We start from the raw sequence: 24,148 nt of genomic DNA, 5'->3' as shown, positions 1-24,148 counted from the left end.
TTTGTATCAGCCAGGATAGGGAGGTTTCCTGTGGTTTGGATAATGTTCTTGTTTTGTCTGTGCTCAGAGATCATTATGGAGTGGTCTTATCTCTGCCAAAAGACACGAGGGATTTCTGGGAGCACCACAAGCTAAGACAACCACATGGAACAGATTCTTTCCTGGAGCTTTCAGAGAGAGTACAAGACCTTGATTTCACACTTCTACCCTCCAGAACCAAGAGACAATACCTTTCTGTTTTTTAGGCTATCCCGTTTGTGGTATTTTCTTACTGTAGTCCTGGAAAACTAATAAAGATGCCAACTTTAAAATGTACAGAGTTGCCAGGTGTGGTGGCTCATACCTGTAATCCCAGCACTTTGGGAGGCCGAGGCAGGCGGATCACGAGGTCAGGAGTTCAAGACCAGCCTGGCCAATATGGTGAAACCCCGTCTGTACGAAAAATACGAAAATTAGCCAGGCGTGGTGGCACGGAGCTGTAGTCCCAGCTACTCAGGAGGCTAAGGCAGAAGAATCGCTTGAACCCGGGGAGCCAAGATCGCACCACTGCACTCCAGCCTGGGTGACAGAATGAGACTCCATCTCAACAACAACAACAACAAAACAAACAAACAAAAAAATGTACAGAGTTTTTCAAGATTCTTCTAGGGGGCCTGTGAGCCCAAAAGTTTGCTTTAGATCAGTGTTTTTCAAAAGCTTACATATACCGTGTGATTCTGATGCATTTCACTCCCTTAGGGGTTTATTTTAAAAGTCATTTTCTGGGCTCGTTCCAGACCCACAGAATGGGTGTGGGCCCTGTATTCTGCATTTTCAAACAAGTTTCCGAGGTCCTTCTACATCCCAAACCACTGCTGAAGTAGGTAGATACCTGGGCTGTAGACAAAAATTTGGATTTAATCTTTACCTGGTCTATTACTGAGCAAGTAAGAGTTAAAGTATACACTCTACTGGGAAAATCCCCAGTTCCAAGTCGAGTGACTCTGACACGTATTCACTGCACAGCATTTGTAAAATTGGGGGTGTGGAACAGATTTTTTTTTTTTTTTTTTTTTTTTGAGACAGAGTCTTGCTCTGTTGCCCAGGCAGGATGGAGTCCAATGACGTGATCTCGGCTCACCACAAGCCCTGCCTCCTGGGTTCAAGTGATTCTCCTGCCTTGGCCTCCCGAATAGCTGGGATTACAGGCATGCGCCACCATGCCTAGCTAATTTTGTATTTTTAGTAGAAACGGGGTTTCTCCCTGTTTCTCAGTCTGGTCTCGAACTCCCGACCTCATGTGATTCACCTGCCTCGGCCTCCCAAAGTGCTGGGATTACAGGCATGAGCCACCACGCCTGGCCCAGAACAGACTTCTTAAGAGTCTGTCTAGCTCTGACATTCCACAAGGCTATGAAATGGTCCAGGAAGAGTTAGGGGAGGCTAGCAAATTCAGGTGCCTTTGCCTTTGGGAAGATGGAGGCAAAGCACTTTGTCCATCCAATTACTTTGTATTTATTTATTGTTTGTTCGCCCTGACTCCAGTCTTGACAATTACTCTACATTTTAAAACACTGTTGGGACTAACCCCACCAGCCTCTCCCCTGACCCGAGACAGAGTTAGCAGCTAATGTAGCTACTTCCCACTTTCTGTCACCCCTGCAAACAGGGCAAACAGGGATGCTGTATCTGGAAGCTCTAGAGGCAGGAGCCAGTCCTATTTATCCTTTTGTAAAACACCTACCAAAACGAGATGATTTTAGGTCCTCCCTCCTGAAACTCGGCTTGGCTGCAGTGAAAAGTTTTGCACCTACAGGAAGATCAGCATTTCCTTCCATTCGTCCTCTCCCAATCCATCCCTGACTGGTCTTTTGCCCTCTTTTGAGTAAGAAACTCCTTGTTTTAGAGTGTTTCTGGATTAACGCTAGAAAGGGACCAGCTCTGAGCCCATAGTATGGATCCCATGTAACAGTACTCTTACCAGAAAAGGGGTTTCATCCCAGACCCCAAGGGCAGGTTCTTAGATCTTGCACAGGAAAGAATTTAGGGTGAGTCGCAGAGTACAGTAAAGTTAAAATGGTTTATTAGAAACTAATCTCTTAGAGTAGGGTGTCCTCAGGAAGCAAGAGGAGGAATGCCCTACCTCAAATGTAATGCTTCCTTGTGTAGGATATTAGAGCTAAGAATAGTGTATTTTATTATAAAGGCTTGTGATCGGCTTGTGACAGACTATTTGTATTGTTACTCTCTTGTGCAATTAATTTCAGCAAACATTTATGAGTGGACTATTATCTTTAGAGCAAAACATAGTTTAAATTAAGAATGCCTTTTTCCAGGCTGGGTGCCATGGCTCACGCCTGTAATCCCAGCACTTTGGGAGGCTGAGGCGGGTGGATCACTTGAGGTCAGCAGTTCGAGACCAGCCCGGCCAATATGGCAAAACCCCGTCTCTACTAAAAATATAAAAATTAGCCAGGTAAAGTGGTGCATACCTGTAATTCCAGCTACTTCGGAGGCTGAAGCAGGAGAATCACTTGAACACGGGAGGCAGAGATTGCAGTGAGCCGAGATGGTGGCACTGCACTCCAGCCTGGGCAACAGAGTGAGACTCCAAAACAAAACAAGAATGCCTTTTTCCATTAACTTGTTTCCTCAACAATAAACATCTTGTGATCAAGAGTGCTAACTTCCTGGGAATGCAACCCAGCAGGTCTTGCCTTCCCCAACCTTTATTTAGGATAGAGTCACTCTGGTTAGGACGCCTCTGACAGTACAACCCAAATCATTGGTGGCTCATGAAAAGAACTCACTCCTTGGCTAAACTTGAGTCAGTCTCCTCTCAGTCCTCTTTTTGAATAGGCCCTGACCCTGGGCTGGCCCTTAGCTCACTTAGTTCAGTTTTAGCAAGAATCCTGCTGAGTCAGTTCAGCAAAAATCCCCTACCCTTGGTATCTGATCACCTTGGCTTGCATTCAGCAAAAAATCTCCCTAGCCTTTGTGTGTCCTCTCAGTAATTTTCCATCTGCTGACCTCCACCCTGTTGCTTAACTATAAATCTCCACCTGTCCTTGTATTTGATGTTAAGCCTGATCTTTTTGCCTCTACTGCATAGCCCCTATTGCAGCTGTTCTTGAATAAAGTCTCTCACCTTAACAATTGTTTGAATAATTTTTCTTTTAGTCCCATTTCCTACTGTAACCTACTGTAACACACTGTGTCTCAGTTTTCTCATCTGTATAACGGAGGAAACTAATACTTCCATCTCTAAGGCATACAGAAGATCAAGTGAGATTAAAAATAACTTGGGTATGGCTGGGCAGGGTGGCGTACACCTGTAATCCCAGCACTTTGGGAGGCCAAGGCGGGCAGATCACTTGAGGTCAGGAGTTCAAGACCACCCTGGCCAATATGGTGAAACCCTGTCTCTACTACAAATACAAAAATTAGCCAGGTGTGGTGGTTCATGCCTGTAGTCTTAGCTACTTGGGAGGCTGAGGCAGGAGAATCGCTTGGACCCAGGAAGTGGAGGTTGCAGTGAGCTGAGATCACACCACTGCACTCCAGCCTGGGCAAGAGAGTGAGAATCCATCTAAAAAAAATAAAAATAAAAACAAATTACTTGGATAAAGTGTAAAGATAAAAATCACTATTCTTGGGCAGGGGTCCCAGCTGTAGCCCAAGCTGGAGAACTAGACTGGCTTGGCGTTAATTTGCTTGGGACAGGAGGAGGGTCATCTGAAAGAGATGGGAAAAGCTAAGGTTGCGCCTGGGAAGACTAGGGAAGCCTGCCCCCAGGACAGCCCCTTGAATATGTGCAACTCAGGAGGTGGAAAGAAATTCAAGGTAGCCAGGGAGACAAAAGTTGTTCATTTGGTGCACATGTGGAACCAACATGGGACAAAGAGGCATTTTGCGCTGGCCCAGAGAACGTGACTTCTTTGGCTCCCGCACAATTTGTAGCCTGCAGGAGTGGCAGAGTACCCGAGTGGATGCAGGCCCACGTGTTCTCTGGGTTGGGTGTTTAGAACTTCTGGGAGTCATCAGGCAGCAGGTATTTGCCCCAGTGTCAGAGGTGTTTAAACCAAAATTACTCCATCTTGAATAAGGGCTGAGTAAAATGAGGCTGAGCCCAACTGGGCTGCATTCATAGGAGGTTAGGCATTCTAAGTCACAGGATGAGATAGAAGGTTGGCACAAGATACAGGTCATAAAGACCTTGCTGATAACACAGGTTGCAGTAAAGAAGCCCGCTAAACCCCACCAAAACCAAGGTGGCAATGGGAGGGACCTCTGGTGGTCCTCACTGCTCATTATGCGCTAATTATAACGCTTTAGCTGCTAAAAGACACTCCTACCAGCACCATGACAGTTTACAGATGCCATGACACCATCGCGAAATACCCTATATGGTTTAAAAAGAGGAGGAACCCTCAGTTCCGGGAACTGCCCACCCCTTTCTCTGAAACTAATGAATAATCCAACCCTTGTTTAGCATATAATCAAGAAATAATCACAAAAATGGGTAACGAGTAGCCCTGGGGCTGCTCCGCCTATGAAGTAGCCATTCTTTTATTTCTTTGCTTTCTTAATAAATTTGCTTTCACTTTATGGGCTTGCCCTGAATTCTTTCTTGCATGAGATCCAAGAACCCTCTCTTAGGGCCTGGATCGGGACACCAGGAGACACCCTGGATGGGTTTCCTGAACCGACAGATGAGCCTTCCACGCGGGGAAACCTGGATTCTTATCGTCTTTGTGGCTCCTTCCGTCTGCACGTGCGGACGAGGCCCGGGTCGCACTCTGGTGGTCAGCCTGGCACGCACAGCGCCGGCGTGTAGGGGTCCTTGGGTGCCACCGAGTCCGGGAGGAAATTTAGGCCGCCATCTGTCCGGAGACTGGCACATGTGACCACCCACCAACATGTATTGAATAAGGGCCTGGAGGTCCTTTCTCTAAGGCCGCACCGATAAACGATTACCAACTGTCAACCTCACGGCCCCTTCGCTTCCGGCCGCACTGCCGCGCTTCCTACGCCTGCGCACTCAGGGGCAGCAGGCAGGAGGAACGTACCAACTGCGGGGCGGGGGGTGCGCGCGGAGACCCCCGCGAGCTGCGTTCCCGGAAGTAACCCCTGGTGCATCCCGGAATCCAGGGCGCCCACTACGGCCTTTGGCCAGGACCTTGGGTGCGTTCCAGGAGCTCAGGCCTGCGGCGCTTGGAGAAGCACGTTGGCCAACCCGTCGGGTGGTGGGCAAGGGGCCCAGGGGTCAGGGGCCGGTAAGCGGCTGGCGGCGGGGCTGCAGCTCTTACCTGCCGAGGAGGCGCCGGCTCTGCGGTGCGGAGTTGCGCCGGACTTCCCAGCTTGGCCGGTGGCTCCGCGGGCTGCCGACTCCACCCCTCAGGTAAGCGGAGACTGGGCCGCAGAGGTTCAGGGGAGGGGGCGGCTGTCGGGACCGTGCCGGCGCCGGGGGCCACCTCCTTGGCCAGCCTTGCCCCAGCTCCCAAACACACTGGGCGAGGCCAGAATCTTCCGGAACAGCCAGCGCTTACCCATCGCTCCCTCTGTGCAGAGAACTGCCCTGAAATACTATGATATTAACTCGTTTAACCCTAACAATCTCATGAGGCGGGTGCTGTTACTATTGCCATAGTGTAGACGAGGCTCTGATATGCTCTGACTCCATTGTTAAGCCCTAAGCTTCCAGAAAAAAGCAGAGTGCTGCCATGTCGTTTGAATCACATCTCACTTTGTGTCATTTTTTTTGCACAGTATGAAACCCAATGATGCATGATTATTATTCAAAACATCTTGCTTAGGATTTTTTTTTTTTTTTTGAGACGGAGTCTCGCTCTGTCGCCCAGGCTGGAGTGCAGTGGCGCGATCTCGGCTCACTGCAAGCTCCGCCTTCCGGGTTCACACCGTTCTCCTGCCTCAGCCTCCCAAGTAGCTGGGACTACAGGCGTCCGCCACCACGCCCGGCTAATTTTTTTTTTTTTTTTTTTTTGTATTTTCAGTAGAGACGGGGTTTCACTGTGTTAGCCAGGATGGTCTGGATCTCCTGACCTCGTGATCCGCCCGCCTCGGCCTCCCAAAGTGCTGGGATTACAGGCGTGAGCCACCGCCGCCCGGCCCGGCCGCTTAGGCTTTGTAGGTAGTCAAATTTGCATGTGGGACAAAACCCCAAAACACAGTGGCTTGCTCTCCTTTTTTCCTTTCACACGTTCATCTCTTCCAATGCCTTTCTCTCACCACCTTTCAATCTTCTCACAGATGTTGTGGAGGAAGATAAGACTTGTGGGCCCAGCAGGGCCCACTGGTGGGAGTGGAGTAGACACTCCCTCCCCCACACAGTGCTGGAGTTGAGAGCAGAGGGGCGGGAGGGCCTGGGCGGAGTGAGGAGTGAGAAAGGCCTGGCATAATCATGGAATGCCCAGGGTGGGGTTCTACTTCTCTTGCAGGCACAAGAGAAGTAGAAGAGTGGCCCCTTTCCTTCTGGGCACGCACTTGGGAAAAGGCTTGGTAAGACCAGTAAGAAGAACGTGTCTAATTTCTTGAACCAGTGTGCGGAGGTGCTTCCCAGCCCCGGCTAAGCCAGATCACTCAGCCAGCCGCTGGCTGCCTTTACAGATGTACGGCTCCCGCTGAACAATCAACACGCCTGGCTCTCAGGCATAAGCTGCCTCACTTCCCTCCTGCACTGCACTCCAGGACTTGCCTGTCACCAGACCCGTCCTACTTCCTCTGTCAGGAAAAATAAGATTTCTTCCTGGTCTCTGAGGCCGATCCCTTCCACCGCCTGTGCCCTGGATCCCTTTCTCTAGGAAGCTTCTCTTCCCTGTGTAGTTAGCCTCCCTGCTCTTCCCAGGGCATCTTCTGTCTGTTTAGGGACCCAGCCAAGCCTTTTCCCTCCCACCCCCACCTCCAGCATTCCTGGTTCCTGCTTCTCCCCTACTTCCTGCTAGACCGCCCACTGAAGGGACCTTTGACCCCGTTGACCACTGCTTTTGGAAAGTCTTTTCTTGGTTTCCCTAACTTCACTTTACTTTGGTTTTTCTTTGTCTCTCTCCTCTGCCTCTCAGTCACCTTTGAGATCTGCTCATCCTCTCACCTCCCTGTATCGTCAGCATTACCTGGGCAGCACCCTCTGGTGTTTTCCCTCAGTTTCTCTAGAAACTTGCCTGAAGATTTGCCCCAAAATAGCCCACATGGACCTGTATGAGTAAAGAGGATCACTATGGAGTCTCTCTCCATCGTTTCCTCCTCTTCCACTCAAGGCTTAGGCGTGGGCCACCTCCTGAACAGCTCTCCCCACAGTCTCCTCCACCCGCTCTGCCATCACCCCGCCCTGCCATCACCCCAGCCTGGCCCTCTTTCCCTTTTGCCTCCCAGGGATGTGCCTGCTTCCTGTGAGGTCTGGCTAGGGTGCTTTCCTGACTGCCGCCCACATGATCGACTGTGGGCAGGCGTGCAGCCCAAAAGGCCATGCCTCAGCTTAGAAGCCCTTGGAATCTTGTCTTGTTGTGGTTGTAGGCCTCCAGTGTGTTGTCAGCTGTGGTGATGTGTGTCACAAGTAACTTCTTTTTTTTGAGACAGGGTCTGGCTCTGTTGCTTAGGCTGGAGTGCAGTGGTGCGATCACATCTCACTGCAACCTCCACTTCCCTGCTCAAGCCATCTTCCAGCCTCAGCCTGCCAAGAAGCTGGGACCACAGGCATGGGCCATCACAGCTGGCTGATTTTTTGTGTTTCTTTTTTTTTTGTAGAGATAAGGTTGCCTAGGCTGGTCTCAACCTCCTGAGTTCAAAGCAGTCCACCCACCTTGGCTTCCCAAAGTGCTAGGATTACAGGCGTGAGCCACCACACCCAGCCACAAATAACTTCTTAGTAATAAAGTACTGGAATTTGTCAATGACTTTCTTTTTAAAATTTACATTTTAGATTCATTTGGATTGAAGGTTGACTCTCAACAGTGCCAGCTGCACTGTCATCCTGAAGTACTCCCGTGGAAGAGAACATGGTGGTGGTACTGTTGTACCAGTGATGACACAAGATCCCAGATCTCCCTGATGGGTCTGCGGGGATTGAAGATTGTGAAGCAATAGCCTAAGGTAAACAACCCCTTGCAAGACAGTATTTCTCAGTAGGTCAGCCTGGGGGCCCCCCAGGGATCCCTCCCCGCCTTGTAGCACCGTACCCTGCTTTCCCCCTGGTCTAGTAATGAGCCCATTTCTAGGTTGTCATCTCATCCTGAGCCCCAAGTGCCAGCCAGGCAACTACTCTCTTCTATTCATATCTTGAATGCACAGTGCTGGCTCATAGTAGACATTTGATGACTTTCTATTAAATGATTGAGTGAATCAAGAGTATCTACAGAGTATAACATTTATGATGAGACAAAGCTAATTGGGAAACAGAACAAGATTGGTGTCCTGGGGTAACTGGATAGGTCTTAAGATGAAGATTTTGGGGTGTGCTAGGTGCAGTTGCCCACACCTGTAATCCCAGTACTTTGGGAGGCTGAGGCAAGGGAATCGCTTGAGCCCAGGAGTTCAAGACCAGCTTGGGCAACATGGTGAAATCCTGTCCCTACAAAAAACACAAAAATTAGCTGGGTGTGGTGGTGCACATCTGTAGTCCCAGCTACTTGGGAGGATGAGGTTGCAAGGATTACTTGAACCCAGGAGGCAGAGGTTGCAACAAGCTAGATCATGCCACTGCACTCCAGCCTGGGTGACAGAGCAAGACCCAGTCTACAAAAAAAAAAAGATTTTGGAGCGTGACCCTGTTCTGCAGACGGCCTGTGGAGGCCTGGATGTTCACACTCTGAGGTTGCAGTTTCCTCAGTCATGAAGTGTGAGTTAAGTCCCCTCCAGTGTGACATCCGAGAGCAGTTGTGGGCCCAAGACAGCAGCCTGTGTTTCCCTTGCAGCTTTACCTAGCCCCTCCACAATCATCACCCTGCAGTAGGCCTTCAGTTCTTGGATTTATTGGTGGCTGAAAGTTCTTGCGAGATGGGCTTGAAGCTGTTGCCACTTAACCCTTCTGAGGCTCTTCTGGCTGGAAGGAGCTCCTCTTTCTGTCCAGAGTCTTGCTTGAGCCTTCTTAGCCGTCTTGTCACCTGTTATATAGGCAGCCCTGCCATCTCTGGTGACTCTTTTTAAACATTACCCTGGTGAGTAATGTTTAACATCACTCATTGTCAGATCTTTTTTATCCCTTTTTTTTTTTTGACTTTCAGTACCAAAAAGTCTTTATTCATTATATCTTTCCAGAGAAAGGAGAAGGGAAGTGAAAAGGGTCAGCATGTGTGTTACAAAGTGATTAGGAAATGGGAAAGGAAGTACCTGGTACAGAAAAATCAGTCATCCAATAGATGCATCCCAGAGATGGAGTAGCCAAAACCCAAGGGGCTTGGTCTCCTGCAGTTCAGGAATGAGGGGCCAGGGATTAGGGAAGGTACAGGCCTTTCTACCCTCCCTCCCTGCCCCTAAATTCAAGATTTCACATAAAGCTTTGGTTTCTAGCATTAAACATGGGGTTACATTCATCTGTCTCCTTTTAAACAATCTTATAGCCACTTTGACATAAGTTCTTGCGCTGGGCCGGGTGTGGTGGCTCACCCCTATAGTTCCAGCACTTTAGGAGGCCAAGGAAGGAAGATTGCGTGAGCCCAGGAGTTGGAATCCAGCCTGGGCAACATAGTGAGACCTTGTCTCTACAAAAAAATAGAAAGAATTAGTCAGGCGTGTTGGTGTACACCTGTAGTTCCAGCTACTTGGGAGGCTGAGGTGGGAGGATTGCTTAAGCCTGGGAGGTTGAGGCTGCAGTGAGCCAAGATTGTGCCACTCCACTCCAGTCTGGGCGACAGAGCAAGACCTGGTCTCAAAAAGAAAAAAAAAAAAAAGGTTTCTTGCACCTACACAAAATTCCCAAATGACTTGGATATATACTCATATTCCTTTGCCTGGTCTCCTGACCCCACTTCTATGTGGAAGCCCCTGGTCGCTTCTCCCTCCTTTGAGATTACAGATTAAGTAGGTTTGATCCATCCAAATAAAGCAGTATCTTAAGTGTTTGGGGTGAAACACATTGACTCAGGTTGGGAACAAGAGATGGAGGGTTCCTAATTTCTTCAGGTTGTTCACATACATCATTTAAGAGTTGCAGAGACAGCCCAAGAATTCAATATATGCTTGTGTGGGTATGTAGGTTTTCTTTTGGGGGAGGTGGATGGAGAACTAGGTAGGATAGAAGTCAAGTTTTTAGGGCAGAAGATCTGGTCTAAAATAGGAAATAGAGGAAGGGGAACACAAAGAAAGGATAGTTCAAGATCCTTACTTCAATACGAGGGTCCCCCAAACTCATGTTTTACATCCTTTTTGCCTGGTTCAGAACTTTCTGTAAAGGTGCCTTGGCCATTTTTCTCTCAATACAAAAAAGTTTGTAAACAATAAAACCCCAAAAGAACATGGAGAAAGACCAACTTTCTCCATGTTTGTATATTTACACAAACTAGGCCACCTAGCAGTCACCAACTGCTACAAAGTCCAGACAAATACAGGAACTAGAGGGGGCAGCATCAGGGGAAAACAAACCCAGGATCAGATGTGCACCCCTAAACACGTTCTATCACACTTGTCCCATTTCAGCCTAGCAAGGGAGGTTTGTGGTGATCCTACAGGATGTAAATGAGGCCCCCTTTTCTCCTTAGTTACCATGATACTGAATCAGCGCTGCAGCAGGGCAGGATGCCGGCTGTGCACACCACATGAAGACGCCCTCCCTTACGGGGCTTCCTTGAACCCAAGAATTTGGAAAAGTTAAGAATTTTAGTCCTTGCTTCATATATCCTTCCCTGGACAGCACAGGAGGGGTACAGGGGCACTGGTCTTAACATTTAGCCTTCCCAAGTCACGTTTTTTATGAATACACACACATACCCCCGTTGTGGATGGTAGGCCTAGCCCAATCCAGTGGAGGATGGATCTGGGGTATGAAGCAAGTCCCATGCCCTAGGATTAGGAAACCCTCACCTAACCTTGGTGTCCCTGGGTGTCTCAGCACCTTAGTCTAATTTTCAGTCTTCCAGTAGCCAGAGATCAAGTCTTGGGCAATCCAGTTGAACCCTAGTCTCCTATGAGACATTTTCAAGGTGGGGGAGTTTCAGGAGGACACTATGGCAGAAAAAGCAAGTCTCTGGCAAACATGCAGTTCAATAGGCTGGGTCTTCCATTTGGTTGCTCTTCGTGGTTAGAAAAACAACCAGGAGTATTCCTGCTGTGCAGGCCTGGAGCTTCTGCTGACTTATCCCTGAGGTTGCTCGGTACCTGAGAACAGTAAGGAGTAAGGGACCGAGATTAGAATAGACAGCAGCACAAACAACATCAAGGGGAATAAAAGCTAAGATGCACTGGAGATATCGGTAACACAGCCAGTGCTGTGGGCACCCGGGAGACAGGGACCGAGGTGCAGTATCCAAGGGAGCAAATCAGTCCCATCACACTGGCCCGGAGCTGGGTGGGGTGAGTGTGGGAGCCGCAGGTCTGCAGCGGCCCTCGGCCACCCTGTCTGCCTGGGGTGAGTGTGGGAGCCGCAGGTCTGCAGTGGCCCTCGGCCACCCTGTCTGCCTGTCTCCGCCACCCATTGCTTGGGACAGTTCCCAGCACCCTGTCCCAAGAGTGGGCTGTGAGGAAACAAGATGTGAATAAAGCCCGGCCTGCCCATGAGGGACTTCCTCCCTCAGAAGGTAGTGGCTGTGGGTTGGATCCATTATCTGGTCTCATGCTTGCTTAATCATTTCAGTCCAGCATGGGAAATATTATGATTACCTGTCCTTCTTAAAAAGGAAAACAACTTCCCTGTCCAAGCCACTTTTGAAAGCTGGAGGTTCTAGGGGTGGTGCCTCAGACAAAGCACGTAGGCTTCTGAGTGATTTCCCCCAGCCACCCTCGTTTGCATTTGGATAGCGCTTGGTTGGAGTTCCTTTGCCTCCCTGCTTCCCACACCAAGAGGGTAGAAGGGCTGATGCTGGGAACCATGCTCTGGGTGCGAGGCCTGCCCCTGGAGGGAGCTGCAGAGGACTGGCAGCTGGAGGTGCTGGAGCAGGCCAGCCTGTGGCTGGGCCGTGGCTCCCTGCGGGCGGGCTTACTGGTATCGAGCGGCTGCCCCAGCCTGGAGCAGGTGGCCAAGGGCGAGGGCTATACCCATATCCATTGTTTCACCCACTGCCTTGACTCCCTGGTAAGAAACTTTCTGTGTCGCCATCACAGTGTCCAGATCATCCTGGGCACTGCCAGGGCTATCTGCAGCCATTTCTAAAGCTCTGTGGAGGCCCGGGGGCTCCTCACCCAGCTCCAGCGCCAGCACGCCCTCCCGGCCCACCAGCCTCTTGAGGAGCTCTTGGTCCACTGGGTCTCGGCCTACCACCTGCCAGAGTGGCTGGTGGAGCAGCAGCAGCCCCTTCAAGAGTACAAGGGCAGGCACCAGCTGGGGAAGGCTGGTGTCGCCTTGTCGGCCACATTCTGGAGCCTGGCAGACAGCCTCAGCAAGCTCCTGCAGCCCTTCCAGATGGCGGTCCGCGAGGCGAGTGTGGTGCAGGCCTCTCTGAGCCAGGTGCTGCCCCAGCTGCGCTCCCTGCACATCTTCCTGGAGCAGGTTCACGGACACTTTCAGGAGCAGAGTGTCGGGGAGGCGGGCGCAGCCATCCAGCTGGCTAAGGGGTTGGCCCTGCAGCTCTGCACCGACTGTCAGCTCAATGAGCTCTTCTACCGCGAGGAGTTTGTGCTGGCCACTTTGCTGGACCCTTGCTTCAAGGGCAAGATTGAGGCCATCCTTCCTGTGGGGGCTGACATTGACCACTGGAAGCAAGTCCTTGTGTACAAGGTGAAGGAGATTAGGGTGTCTGAATACTCTTTGACCGCCCCCAACCCCCAGCCCCCTGCAAAGCCCCAGGGGTCTGTGCGTGGACCCCACCAGGGTAGCCAGGAGCTGCGGGGTGGAGGGGAAGAGCCGGGGGAGCCTCTGCAGAGCAGTGGCTGCTCTGGGGCCTTCCTGCTGGCCCAGAGGGAGAAGGGCTTGCTGGAGAGCGTGGGGCTGCTGGCCTCCGAGAGGAGTGGGGACTCGCCGTCCACCAAGAGCCACTGGGCCAGCGTCATTGTCAAGACGTATCTGGGAGAATGAGACCGTCGGAGCCCAGGATGACCCCCTGGCTTCCTGGGAGAAGAAGCAAGAAGCCTGGCCACCATCTATCTGTCTTACCCCCGACACGAGGCTTCTCTGAAAGCATGTTTGCCTCCCTGAACAGCCCCACCCTTGTAGAGCGAAACTCTTTTCTCAACGTGGAGGCCATTGAGCATACTTGAAGACCAACCTGGAGCAGTTCCCCAACTACACCCCGCCTCCCCTCATCTGCTCTAGTGGTGGTGACCTGGCCAAAGGGATACAGGCCCTGCAGTCCGCTCAGGGTGGGATGGCAGACATGGCAGGTGCCAGTGCTCACTCTGCCCGTGAACTCCTAGAGAGCCCCTGTCTGTAGCAGGTCAAAGCAGAGAGCCGGGTGTTGCATCCTGGGTGCCACATGCTGATGGTCAGAATCTTAAACCTATTTGGTAAGAAAGGGTCAGTTTCTCACTTGACAAATTGCCATATTTTTTTTTTTTCTGGGAGATGTCATTTTCCATCTCCCCATTACTTTCTTTATGTCTAGCAGTATGTGCCGAGAAGAGGCTTACTCTCTTCGTAGGTGACTGTGAATTTTGTACTACGTGGCTTTGTACATGTGATGCTCTGTTAAAACATAAGTGGGTGTGAAGGTCCTTGAATACACCTTGTCTGTGTGGAGAAGTGGATATATGCCCTTAAGAGGCTTGCTTTCTCAAAAAGTGGCCAAGGATGTGGAGTGGGCGTGTGCTGGCAGATAGGATATGTCCTCAGCTTCTTGGGGGCTGGGTAAGCTATTGCAGCACTTTCTGAGGCTTGCAGTGTAGGGAGAAGGAAATCCCAAGGTAGAATAGCCATTTCCAGAGTGCTCACATACCCCACACACCAGTCTTTTGGGGGGTATCGGAGTAGCCAGAGAACCCGACTGATGGGACTGACCAGCTAGCTAGGAGAGCTGAGATGCCAGTCCTCAAATGGTGTTCTTACCAATAGTCTATTTCCAGACTGCTGGAAACCTTGGGGTTTCTTCCTCCAGTGACAGCAGCCTCAGTAGCTTTTCTGGGCTCCCAGCGGCCGGCTGTACACCCCACCCGCCATCACCCTTGCCCCTGCTTGTCGTGGACCACTTTTAAAGGGGAAGTTCCTTATTTGGAAGAGAGAAAGGATGTGTGTAGCACACACTCATCATGGATTGCTCAGAGTTCCTTTAGGGCAGAGCTGAGGGCCTAGGATCCAGGAACCAGTGGGATTGGACAGGAGAAGAAAGAAGGGGGTGGCCCATCAACCCTGCAAGACTTGCATCCAGGTAGCCTAAGGGTTCCTGGTCACTGGGTAGGGTGGCTGCTGAGATGCAGGTTGGAAGAGGCAGGGAAGGCTCCAGGCCTAACTTGCAGCATGTCACTGGCCATGGAGGTGAAGGGACAGACTCTCCCCTTACTGGCTGGCAGCCCCAGGAACCTGTTCCCTTGCCTCTCCCAGATGAGTTGCCAGCCCTGTGTCTCACTATGACCAATTCATTCTGACATTTGGATATTACTGAAAATGTAAGGAAGCAGGAAAAATTAACTATACTCCTTTCATTCAGAGAAAGCCTGTATCAATAGTTTGACATTTTTCCCTCTTTTACATTGAGATCATACCCTAGGTACTGTTTAGTATGTGATATTTTCATTTTCACAGTATAATAACTGCACCTGTTATATAAAGTTTTGTAAACATTTTTAATGACTGGAATAGTATGATTTGAATTAAAGTCTGGCCTCCAGATTGCTTAGATCACTCCACTGCCTGTAGCACTAGGAGTGGGAGTGGAGTGCTGGGGACACATTCACAGGTGATAGGAGGCCGGGTTTGTCTTGGGGAGCGGCCTTACTACTGCCCCTGGCTCTGATGCCATTGCATCTGGATAGGAGGGGCAGGGCTTGCTGGACCTCTCCCTGCAGTGTCCTGCACCTCACTCGCAGGATCCTGACTCACATGTCGGAGCGCGGAGGATCCGGGAATGTGTTGCATCCTCAGGTTGCCTTAGGCAGCGTGCGTGTCTGTGCTTCCGTCCTTGAGCAGTCGGAACTGTTCTTGGAAGTGGCATCGTGGCTCTGCTGTGTGGCATCACTGAGCGGGCTCATGTTCCGGGAGAGGACTGGTGAGGCAGCGAGGCTCGGGAGAAGAATGTGAGAAGATTGGGTGGGGGTGAAAGGAAGAGGGTGAGAGAGCTTGATGGCACCAAACCAGGGGGCTTGGGCTCTAGAACCTTCACTTTCATCTAGGGGCAGTTTTGTCCCCCAGTGGACATTGACAATGTCTGGAGGCGTTTTTAGTTGTTCCAAGTGGGGTAAGGGGAGTGGTTCTGTTGGTGTCTGGTGGACAAAGGCCAGGGATGCTGCTCAGCACCCTTCAATGCACAGGACAGCCTCCACAACCAAGGCTTAGCCTGCCCAGATGGCAGTAATGCCAGGGTTGGGAACCCCTCTTCTAGAGCATTAGAGCCTCCAGTCCACCCCAGGCTGCTCTGGGTTGAAGCATTCCTCCCCCTAGACTTAGCTTTGCCCTTTGCGCATCATTTCCCAGGTAGAAGACACTCACCAAGGCCTGGGACCGTCTTCCCTGGTTCTCAGTCAACCTCCCTCAAAGGGCCCAAGTGCCATCCTTGTCACCAGTCCTCTTTCCAGACTCTCTTGCTGGGCCAGGAGGTCTCTGTTCCCTTCATTTCCATAGTTAGGAAAAGGACGGCTCCCACTGGAGGAGTGCTAAACCTGGTGGACGTGCGGAAAGCCATCCTCCTTATGTCTGCGGGCAGCCTGATGTTAGTTGGGGCTGCACAGGTGGGCACCGGCTGGTTCTCGGTCTTACTGGGCTACCTGTTTGCAGTGTGCAGGTGATGGACCAGAAACACAGCAGAGGTCACTGACCCCCAAGAGAATGAGGGTTTTGCACAACCCATCACCAAGACCCAGGCGGCCTGCATCGTGGTGAGGGCAGGACGGGGCCACACTGGTGCAGGGCTGTGTGTTGGAGGGCAGCAGGGAAGGGCTGATTTGTCCCAGTGGGGTCTTTCTGCTCCGTTTCCTCTTCTGTAAACCATGTTCCTGGTGTGAGCATGCACAGTTGCCTGCCTCTGTCTGCCTGTGTCTTTGGTCTCTCCCTTTGCTGAGCCATCATCTCCATCTAAAAAGCCACTGACCCAGTTCCTCAGGGCATTCCCTTAACCTCTGCAGTCCCACTCTGGCCTCACCTGTGCCCAGGACTGCTCATCCAGTGGCTGTCTCCCCAGCCTCATCTCATCTGAGTCCAGTGGGGCATCCTAGCAGTGTTGGTCTCACTCCTTAAAAGCCTTCCATGTTCTCCTCCCTCTGGCTGCTTGGCAGAATGCTTCACAGACTCATTCATTCAGCCTCATAGGTTAGCCTCCACCTCTGCTGCTCCTTGTGTACAGGACATCTTCCACATTCACTCCTGAAATGGTGGGTGGGTGGGAGGGGTGCCTGCTCCTGGAGAGAGGCCTGCGGGTTCTTAGAGAGCTCTGTGTCCCCAGCATGGTTGGCCCTGTGCACTGCATGCCTTCCTTGATGCCAGCTGCCATCTCCCTGCTGATGGTGCCTGGATCCCTCCAGCCTGGAGCTCCAGCTGCCTCCTGAGCCCCATGCCACACTCACTCAAGCTGAGTGCTGTGTAGCTGGATGTCTTCTTGTCTCCAACCTGTCCCACCTGTATTTCACATGCTTGAGAAGGGAGCCCCAGTCCAGGTGGGGTGGCTCATGCCTGTAATCCCAACACTTTGGGAGGCTGAGGCAGGTGGGATCACCTGAGGTCGGGCGTTCGAGACCAGCCTGGCCAACATGGTGAAACCCCATCTTTACTAAAAATACAAAATTTAGCCAGGCATGGTGGTACATGCCTGTAATCCCATCTACTTGGGAGACTGAGGCAGGAGAATCACTTGAACCCGGGAGGCGGAGGTTGCGGTGAGCTGAGATCATGCCATTGCACCACTGCACTCCAGCCACAGCAACAAGAGTGAAACTCTGTCTCAAAAAAAAAAAAAAGAAAGGAGCCCCTTGCATACAGTCACCCAGCCAGATTCCCCAGTTGTCCTAGACTCTTTCTCCTCCTCCCCATTGCTTCCTGCCCTCCTTAGGGCCTGTATCTTTTGTTTTCATAGCAGACAGGTTTCTAGTACCTGGTACTCCTCCTGCACCCCCCATCTTAGGGGCCAGAGCAGCTTTAATCAAATGCAAAGTTGATTGCATCACTCCCTGTTTACAAACCCCAAAAGATTCCATTCCCATGGAGGGAATCCACACTTCTTGGCAGATGCTTCCAGTTCCTTTTGGAAAGAAATGAGGTATAAATAAAAGAGAATGAACTGGAGTGTTGCAGACTAGAAGGGAGCTAGATAAGGAAATGGGGGCCATAAGCACAAGGACTCCCCTTCCCAGACGGGGTGGAGAGGACAAAAGGATGGCAAGACTGTTTACATCCTCGCTAGCTCCCTGGTTGGGAACATAGTAAATATCTTTGTTGATGGTGTGGGAGGAGCTAAGTGGACCAGGCTCTGGGCCTGGTTTCCTTGGAGAGGGGAAAATGTAAAGTGTTGATGTGTAAACTCAGACTCGGGAGTCGCCGACACCCTGCATCAGATCTGCAGGGCAGGCATCACCCCGCCGGCCTGGGTGAGACTCCTGGGACTGGACCTGGCCAAAGTCTGCCAGGTTGGGAAAGGTGCGCTTGGAAGAGGTCTGTTATTTTCCTTCCTGCTTAAATCTTGTGGTCCCTCCACCAGGCCACCCCTGCTTTGTGCCACAGTCATGCACTGGCACCTGGACTCACCTGGTCCTGCAGCCCCTGGCAATTTGATGTGCCCATCCTGGCTTTTTGGAGCCACCCTCCCCTCCCACCAAGACAGCCTGCCCTTTGGGAAATTTATGTTGTATTTGCAGCTGGCACCATGCTGTCTGGCACATATACCAGTGCTGTTCCATTGATCTGTCCAGCGGAGGCCAGAGTAAAAGAGCTAGCTTTGGCGGGCAGTGAAGTGGTAGGAGCAAGGGTGTGGGACCTAGCCGGGCCACTTACCCCAGCCTTCCCTGACCCTTCGCTACCTTGACCTCAGTTTCCTCCTTTAGGACTAAAGGCCAACTTCTTATGCTTTACATCTCCAACCAGAGGCACCAGTTGACCCATATAATCTGGAAACAAGTTTGAATTCATTGCTGTTAGAAAGAATTGCAGTAATACTGACTGAATCAAACAAGGCACATGTGCTCTCATTTGCGTTGCATATATATTGATTATCCCAGAAAGAAAACAAACTGGTGATGGTGGTTACCTATTGCCTGTTCAAACATAACGGCTTAAAGTACACCCCCAAATTAATAGGGATGGATCGTGAGTGGTTACTGAAAAAGTAAAATAATGATGTTTTGCCCCTAGTTTGGATTTAACAGAAAGAACTGGTAATATTGGGCCTGAATCCATCCAGCATGGCCCTAAGCAGCCGGGGCCAGTCTGGGCTGCTCCCATTGGGTTGGGCCTGCACCCCATCCCTGTCACTCAGATGGTTTTTGTGGGCTGTGTCCCAGCTTGGTCTTCAGGTCTTGCCTGGCCGAGATTGTTGGTTTTCATGGTAAAAGCAGGGTCAGACTCCCTGCCGTCACCTGCTGCATAAGACACAGAAAGTGCTGCCTGCTGACTGACTGTCTCTCCTCAGGGACTGGCTGGCTTCGTGCAGGGAATTGGAACCAGGCCTCCTGGCACTGGCCTGGGGAGAGCGGAAGGTGCCTGCTTCGGGGCAAGCACCAGCTGACCCCCAGTGGAACCCCGTGACAGTCCTGCCAGGGCCCAGGCCATCCCAGCCGACTTCCATCTCATGGAGCCTCCAGGGGAGAAGCCGGGAGAGGCTGGCGGGCTGCAAATCACACCCCAGCTGCTGAAGTTGCGCACAGGCGAGTTCTCCCTGGAGTCCATCCTGCTGCTGAAGCTGCGTTGCTTGGGACTGGCTGACCTGGGCTGCCTGGGAGAGTGCCTGGGCCTGGAGTGGCTGGACCTATCAGGCAACGCGCTCACCCACCTGGGCCCGCTGGCCTCCTTGCGCCAGCTGGCTGTGCTCAATGTCTCCAACAATCAGCTGACGGGCCTGGAGCCGCTGGCCACCTGTGAGAACTTGCAGAGTCTCAATGCCGCAGGCAACCTACTGGCCACCCCTGGCCAGCTGCAGTGTCTGGCTGGGCTACCGTGCCTGGAGTACCTGCGGCTCCGAGACCCTTTGGCCCGGCTCAGCAACCCGCTCTGTGCCAGCCCCTCCTACCGGGCTGCAGTCCGGGAGCTGCTGCCTGGCCTGAAAGTCATCGATGGTGAGCGTGTGATTGGGCGCGGTAGTGAGTTCTACCAGCTGTGCCGAGACCTGGACAGCTCCTTGCGTCCCAGCTCCAGTCCCGGCCCCAGAGCCACCGAGGCCCAGCCCTGGGTGGAGCCAGGCTACTGGGAGTCCTGGCCCAGCCGGAGCAGCTCCATCCTGGAGGAGGCCTGCCGGCAGTTCCAGGACACACTGCAGGAGTGCTGGGACCTGGAACGCCAGGCCAGCGACAGCCTGGCCCAGGCGGAGCAGGCACTCAGCTCTGCGGGCCCCACCTCTTCCTTCGTCTTCTGAACGTGGCCCATGGCCCAGGACAGCCTGGCGGGTGGCCTCTCTGCCCCCAGCTCCCCTCCCTGCCCCCACACTCGTCTTGGTTGCTTCACCCTGGTTACTGGCCCTGCATGCTGGGCTATTGCTTTATCCCTATCCTGAGAGCAGCCCCTCCCCATGATCCCTCCACATGCTGCAAGGAGGCACTGAAGGGCCTTGAGCAGGTGTAAAGGCTCTCACCACCCGTGCGCCTGTGTCGGCAGCTGCTACCACTCCGGGCTGCTCCGGCCTGCGACTTGGTGGAAGGAATTACTTCCTCCTGAGGCTACAGGCGAGAAAGGTAGGGATGGGCCAGCCTCTCCTCCCAGCTGTTGGGAGAGAGTTGGCAGGCTGAGTGGCCCAGAGCACTCCTGGAAGCAGAAGCGGGACTCCCCTGCCTTGCAAATGTGCCTCTCCAGACTGCTACTGTACTCCTTCCCGCCCCGCCCTGGCACCTTCTCTGCCCTTTCTCGTCCACACATCTATTAAATGCTTCTGTTTTCATTTGCATCCCTGCCTGGCATTTCATGGGGGCACTTCTGGCTCTGGAGCACAGGAGGCTCTGCTCACCCTGCCCACAGGAAGGGTGCTGTCCCCCTGCCTTCTTTGGCCGCCTCTGAGCTATGTTGAGGAGGAAGGCATGCAACACAAGGAGCTGAAAGGCAGCTGGGAGAGCAGCTTTATTATCATGGCCGGGGATAGAACGGGGTCCTCTCCTGGGGGTCTGGGGTCTTCCACTGGTTACCACCGACAGCGGTCCCAGAGGCACCATGCAGCTCTAGACAAAAGGGAAACAGGTTTGGGAGTGAGGGAGGTTGCTTCGGCCCCAGTTCCAGCTTTCCTCCTAGGCTCCTGACCTGTCCCCTCCCAGGCTCCCAAAGCCCAGCCCAGCCCCTCAGCATTCCCAGGGTTGGCCCCTTCCAGATGGTGCTCTCTGTCCCCTGGTGCCTACCAGTGCTGGCTCAGCTGTGGGGCAGGGCCTTGGAGAAGGCAAACTGTCCAGGGAAGTAGAAGCTGTGGGGGTCCTCACCAGCCCGCTGCACCCTGATGCACTGGGTCTCCTGGTGCTCCTCAGGCTCCTGCCAGGACCCACAACTGTTCAGGCAGTATAGGAGGGGCAGGCAGTGCCCGGGAGAGGGGAAGGCTGTGCCAGTGGAGGGCTGCCAGCATCCTGGGCAGGGCCCACCTGCACGTCCCCTGGAGAACGTCCAAACCAGGCATAGTGCTTTCTAGCCCCCACTCTCCCTCCCCCTTGGCCAAGCTTCTGCCTGGGGACTGGCCCATAGGCTCAGCTTCCATCCATCTTCCCAGCCCTGTCCCCACCTCTGCACCTTTGCCCCTTCTTACCCGCAGAACCTGTGTCTCTATGGGACAGTGGACCATCCGGCCCAGAACTTTGCCCTCAGAGCCCAGTTTGATGCAGGCCAGGCATTTCCGTTTCCTCTGTGGGGGAGGGGGAGCATGGGGTGAGCAGAGGAAAGGGGTGAGGGAGGCCTGGGCATCATGAGGGTGGGAGCCAGGGCTGCCCATCATGGGACCAGATTCCCAGCTAGGCCCTCGAGCCCAGGAGCAAGAGGTCATGCAGGCCAGCAGGTTTTAAGCACAGCCCACCCTAGAATGTCAGAAGTCAGACCCATGCAGTTTTCAAACTGTGGAACTTTCGTGTGTGTGCAGGCAGGAGTCCTTCCCAGATGGGTTGTGTGGCACATGCATGAACACGCATGTATGTGGTTTGTATGCAGGAGTGTGGGTGGATGGGTCTGTGATGTATGCATGGACGTATCTACTTGTGCTCGTGTGAAGGCAAGAATCCTCCTCCGATGGGTTCTTCCCACCCAGCGCCTCCAGAGTGGCTCAGCTGTCACCTATTCTGTTTATTACATTTTCTTGTAAGATTTGATTTGAGGTTGGTAAATCATTGCTATAATCCAGCGCCCTCCTTGAGCCGACAGAGGGAACTGGAGCCTTTACAGAACCTGTAATACAGAGCCCAGGCAGTACTCACAGAGTGGGAACTAGAACAGTCACTGCACTCCCATCCCGGGCATCACCCCCATGTTGGAGGGTTTGCCCCCACTGTGGCTGATGACTGGAGCCCTGCTAGGCTAGGAGGGCACCAGACACATCCACACAACGAGCTCCTTCCACCCAGGCCCTGAAGCTTGAGAGGAACTCAGACAGAAGTGAGCCCTGCTCTGATGAAGATAAGTCCAGGGGTAACCAAACCCTCTTCCTGTCTGCCAGGCCCCAGCTCCCCACCAACCACCCTCACAACCTTGGGCTCAGGCTGAGCCACTCCACCTCTAAGGAGGCTCCTCACAGTGGGGTCTCTAACCTCAGGGCTTCTTAATAGACCTCCCAATTCCATGCAGGCACACCCAGGCATGTGCCCCAAACGCCAAACCGCAAGTCCATGAACTCACACCCAGCATGCGCCCATTGCTCTCACACCTCTTCACTCACCCCATTGGGCCTGACTTTGCACTCGGGTTTCTTCCAGTCCCTCTTCCGGCAGCTTGTCTGCTGGAGCTTAAATTCCAGCCTCACAAATATTCCAGCTGGGAAGTGCTGCAGACAGACAGGCAGAGGATGGCCGGTAACCAGCTGAGCGTGCAGAGCAAGCCCTGGTGTGACCTGTGCCTCCCTCAGGTAGTCACATCCCAGCAGGTTGGACTGGGGCCTTTTCTCCAAAGGGCTGGGGCTCAGAGCCCAAGCACTTCTGTCTCGCTTCCTGGGAATGCGCTGGTCTCCCGGGATGCGACCCTCCCTGCTCCCGCCAGGGCCATGCTACTCACCGTGTCCACGGCGCTGTCCACACCGGTCTCCTGGAAGGCCCACTGCACGGGCGGGTGCTTGTGAAATTCCTCCAGGGCCACCTGCAGGCCCCGGCGCTGGGCTTCCGTGAGCTCGGCGACGCCCACGCCCACCGCGCCCAGCCACAGGGCCAGCGGGATCAGCAGCCGTCGCATGCTTCCGTGTCACTCCGGCCCTGCGAAGCGGGTGTGCGCCCCTCAGCTCTCCGAGCCAGCCCGAGCCGCCTCCTCCCGCGCCCTGCTCCCGGGGGGCCAGGCCTGTAGAACGCTGGGCAGAGGTGAAGGAGCCTGGAAATGGCCCTTTCTTCAGACTGATCTTGGGGTCTTCCTGGTCCTCTCCGCTCCCTTCCACCCTGCCCGCGCTGTTCCCTGGGGCCTGCAGTTTTAGCAAAGTTCCCTGCCCACGCCAGGAATCAGTCAGTTCCCACTCCCACCCTCCACCCCTCATCTTGCCCTTTCTCCCTCTCCCTGGGTCTCTGACACGACCCCCTCTCCTCCCTGCCGTCTCCGGAGCCCCTCTCTCCTTTCCCGCTCAACCTTCTCCCAGACCGCGACTCCCTCCCTGTTCAGAATCACCGTGCTCCCACGGGGTCCCCAGTCTCCGAGGTCCAGGCCAGCCGGGGGGAGGGGCAGGGGTCGGAGGTCGAATACTTTTGGGAGGATCTAAACACGTGGGAGGGCCCGACGGGTGGGAGCCGCGGGAGGCCTCACCCTCCCGCGCGGGGGCTGCCTCGGGCCACCAGCGCGCCCCAGTCTCTAGGAATGGGCGTCTCGCGCCGCCCAGCCCTTGGCTTTCCCGCTTCAAGCAAAATCTTCCCTCCTTCCTCTTTTTTCTAGGGCCTTCCCCATGACCCCTTTCCCAGCCCTTCTGAGCAGTCCTCTGATGCATGACTGGGGCCACCGGAGGGGCTGACCCTCCCGGCGAGCCCCGTCGGTCCTGGTGGTCTTGGGACCGGAAAGAGACAGATGTGGAAACCGAGGCCCCTCAGTGAAGAGCTGCCAGGGTGGTCGCCTTAGACCAAAGGCGTTCGTCATTCCGCCTGCGCAGCTGCCCCTCCGCCCGGCTGCCGCCCCAGCCCGCTTCCCCTCCTCACGTATTTCCCTGCGCCTGGAGGTCTCCCCTGACCGTCCCGCAGCTGAAATCTTGGCCTCGCTGTCCGCCTCTTCCCGCTTTTCTCGCGGGGTGGCCCCCACCTCCTCCCACCCCCACCTCCTGGACCCCCTCCAGCAACTCCGGCTCCTCCCCTGCCCCGTGGGACCGGCCTCTGGGGCGGGATGCCGTCCCGCGCCCTTCCTCCCCATCCCACCCCTCTCCCTCCGCTCAGTCCAGCCCTCATGACCCTGACCCCGGCCGCGGCTGCAGGCGGCTAGCCCGGGCGCGCAGCCCTTGGTCCCACCTCCCTCTGGCTCCGGCCTGAGCATTCCGCGGTCTCGGCCGGCCTGGGCCTCTTCTCCGCTGCTCTGCTCCCCCAGGGGCTTTCTGTGCCCCACTCCTGCCCAGGCAGGGCTGCCCTGTCTTGGGTCCTTTACGGGGGACCA

The 24,148-nt window shown here is 53.7% G+C and overlaps 3 protein-coding genes across 4 annotated transcripts; 2 read left to right on the top strand and 1 right to left on the bottom strand.

The window, feature by feature from the left end:
• The first annotated feature begins 5,114 nt into the window (after nt 1–5,114).
• Nucleotides 5,115–20,306, top strand: LRRC61 (leucine rich repeat containing 61). Its single transcript, XM_003896830.2, has 3 exons — nt 5,115–5,380; nt 7,916–8,085; nt 18,843–20,306. The coding sequence occupies exon 3, from the start codon at nt 19,002–19,004 to the stop codon at nt 19,779–19,781; it is 780 nt and encodes a 259-aa protein (XP_003896879.1). The 5' UTR covers nt 5,115–5,380; nt 7,916–8,085; nt 18,843–19,001; the 3' UTR covers nt 19,782–20,306.
• On the top strand, nt 7,977–14,856 carry ZBED6CL (ZBED6 C-terminal like). The gene is given in 5 exon segments (XM_009204161.4): nt 7,977–8,085; nt 10,689–12,901; nt 12,903–12,984; nt 12,987–13,143; nt 13,145–14,856. Coding segments are annotated over 4 exon segments (708 nt in total). The 5' UTR covers nt 7,977–8,085; nt 10,689–12,544; the 3' UTR covers nt 13,257–14,856.
• A 146-nt stretch (nt 20,307–20,452) lies between the features above and the next one.
• Nucleotides 20,453–23,816, bottom strand: RARRES2 (retinoic acid receptor responder 2). Of its 2 annotated transcripts, none has more exons than XM_003896833.5 (6): nt 23,704–23,816; nt 22,592–22,785; nt 22,260–22,364; nt 21,144–21,239; nt 20,749–20,875; nt 20,453–20,574 (listed from the first exon to the last, which is right to left on the bottom strand). In XM_003896833.5, the coding sequence occupies exons 2-5, from the start codon at nt 22,763–22,765 to the stop codon at nt 20,759–20,761; spliced, it is 492 nt and encodes a 163-aa protein (XP_003896882.1). In that variant the 5' UTR covers nt 22,766–22,785; nt 23,704–23,816; the 3' UTR covers nt 20,453–20,574; nt 20,749–20,758. The 2 variants fall into 2 exon arrangements, with proteins under 2 accessions (XP_003896882.1, XP_031520894.1); XM_031665034.1 differs by lacking the exon at nt 23,704–23,816 and adding an exon at nt 23,147–23,161.
• Nucleotides 23,817–24,148: the final 332 nt, after the last annotated feature.

The sequence above is a fragment of the Papio anubis genome, chromosome 4 (genome assembly GCF_008728515.1).
Source record: "Papio anubis isolate 15944 chromosome 4, Panubis1.0, whole genome shotgun sequence".
Lineage (NCBI taxonomy): Eukaryota > Metazoa > Chordata > Mammalia > Primates > Cercopithecidae > Papio > Papio anubis.
Note: the sequence above shows the minus strand (reverse complement) of the source record. Positions and strands in the feature narration are given on the sequence as shown.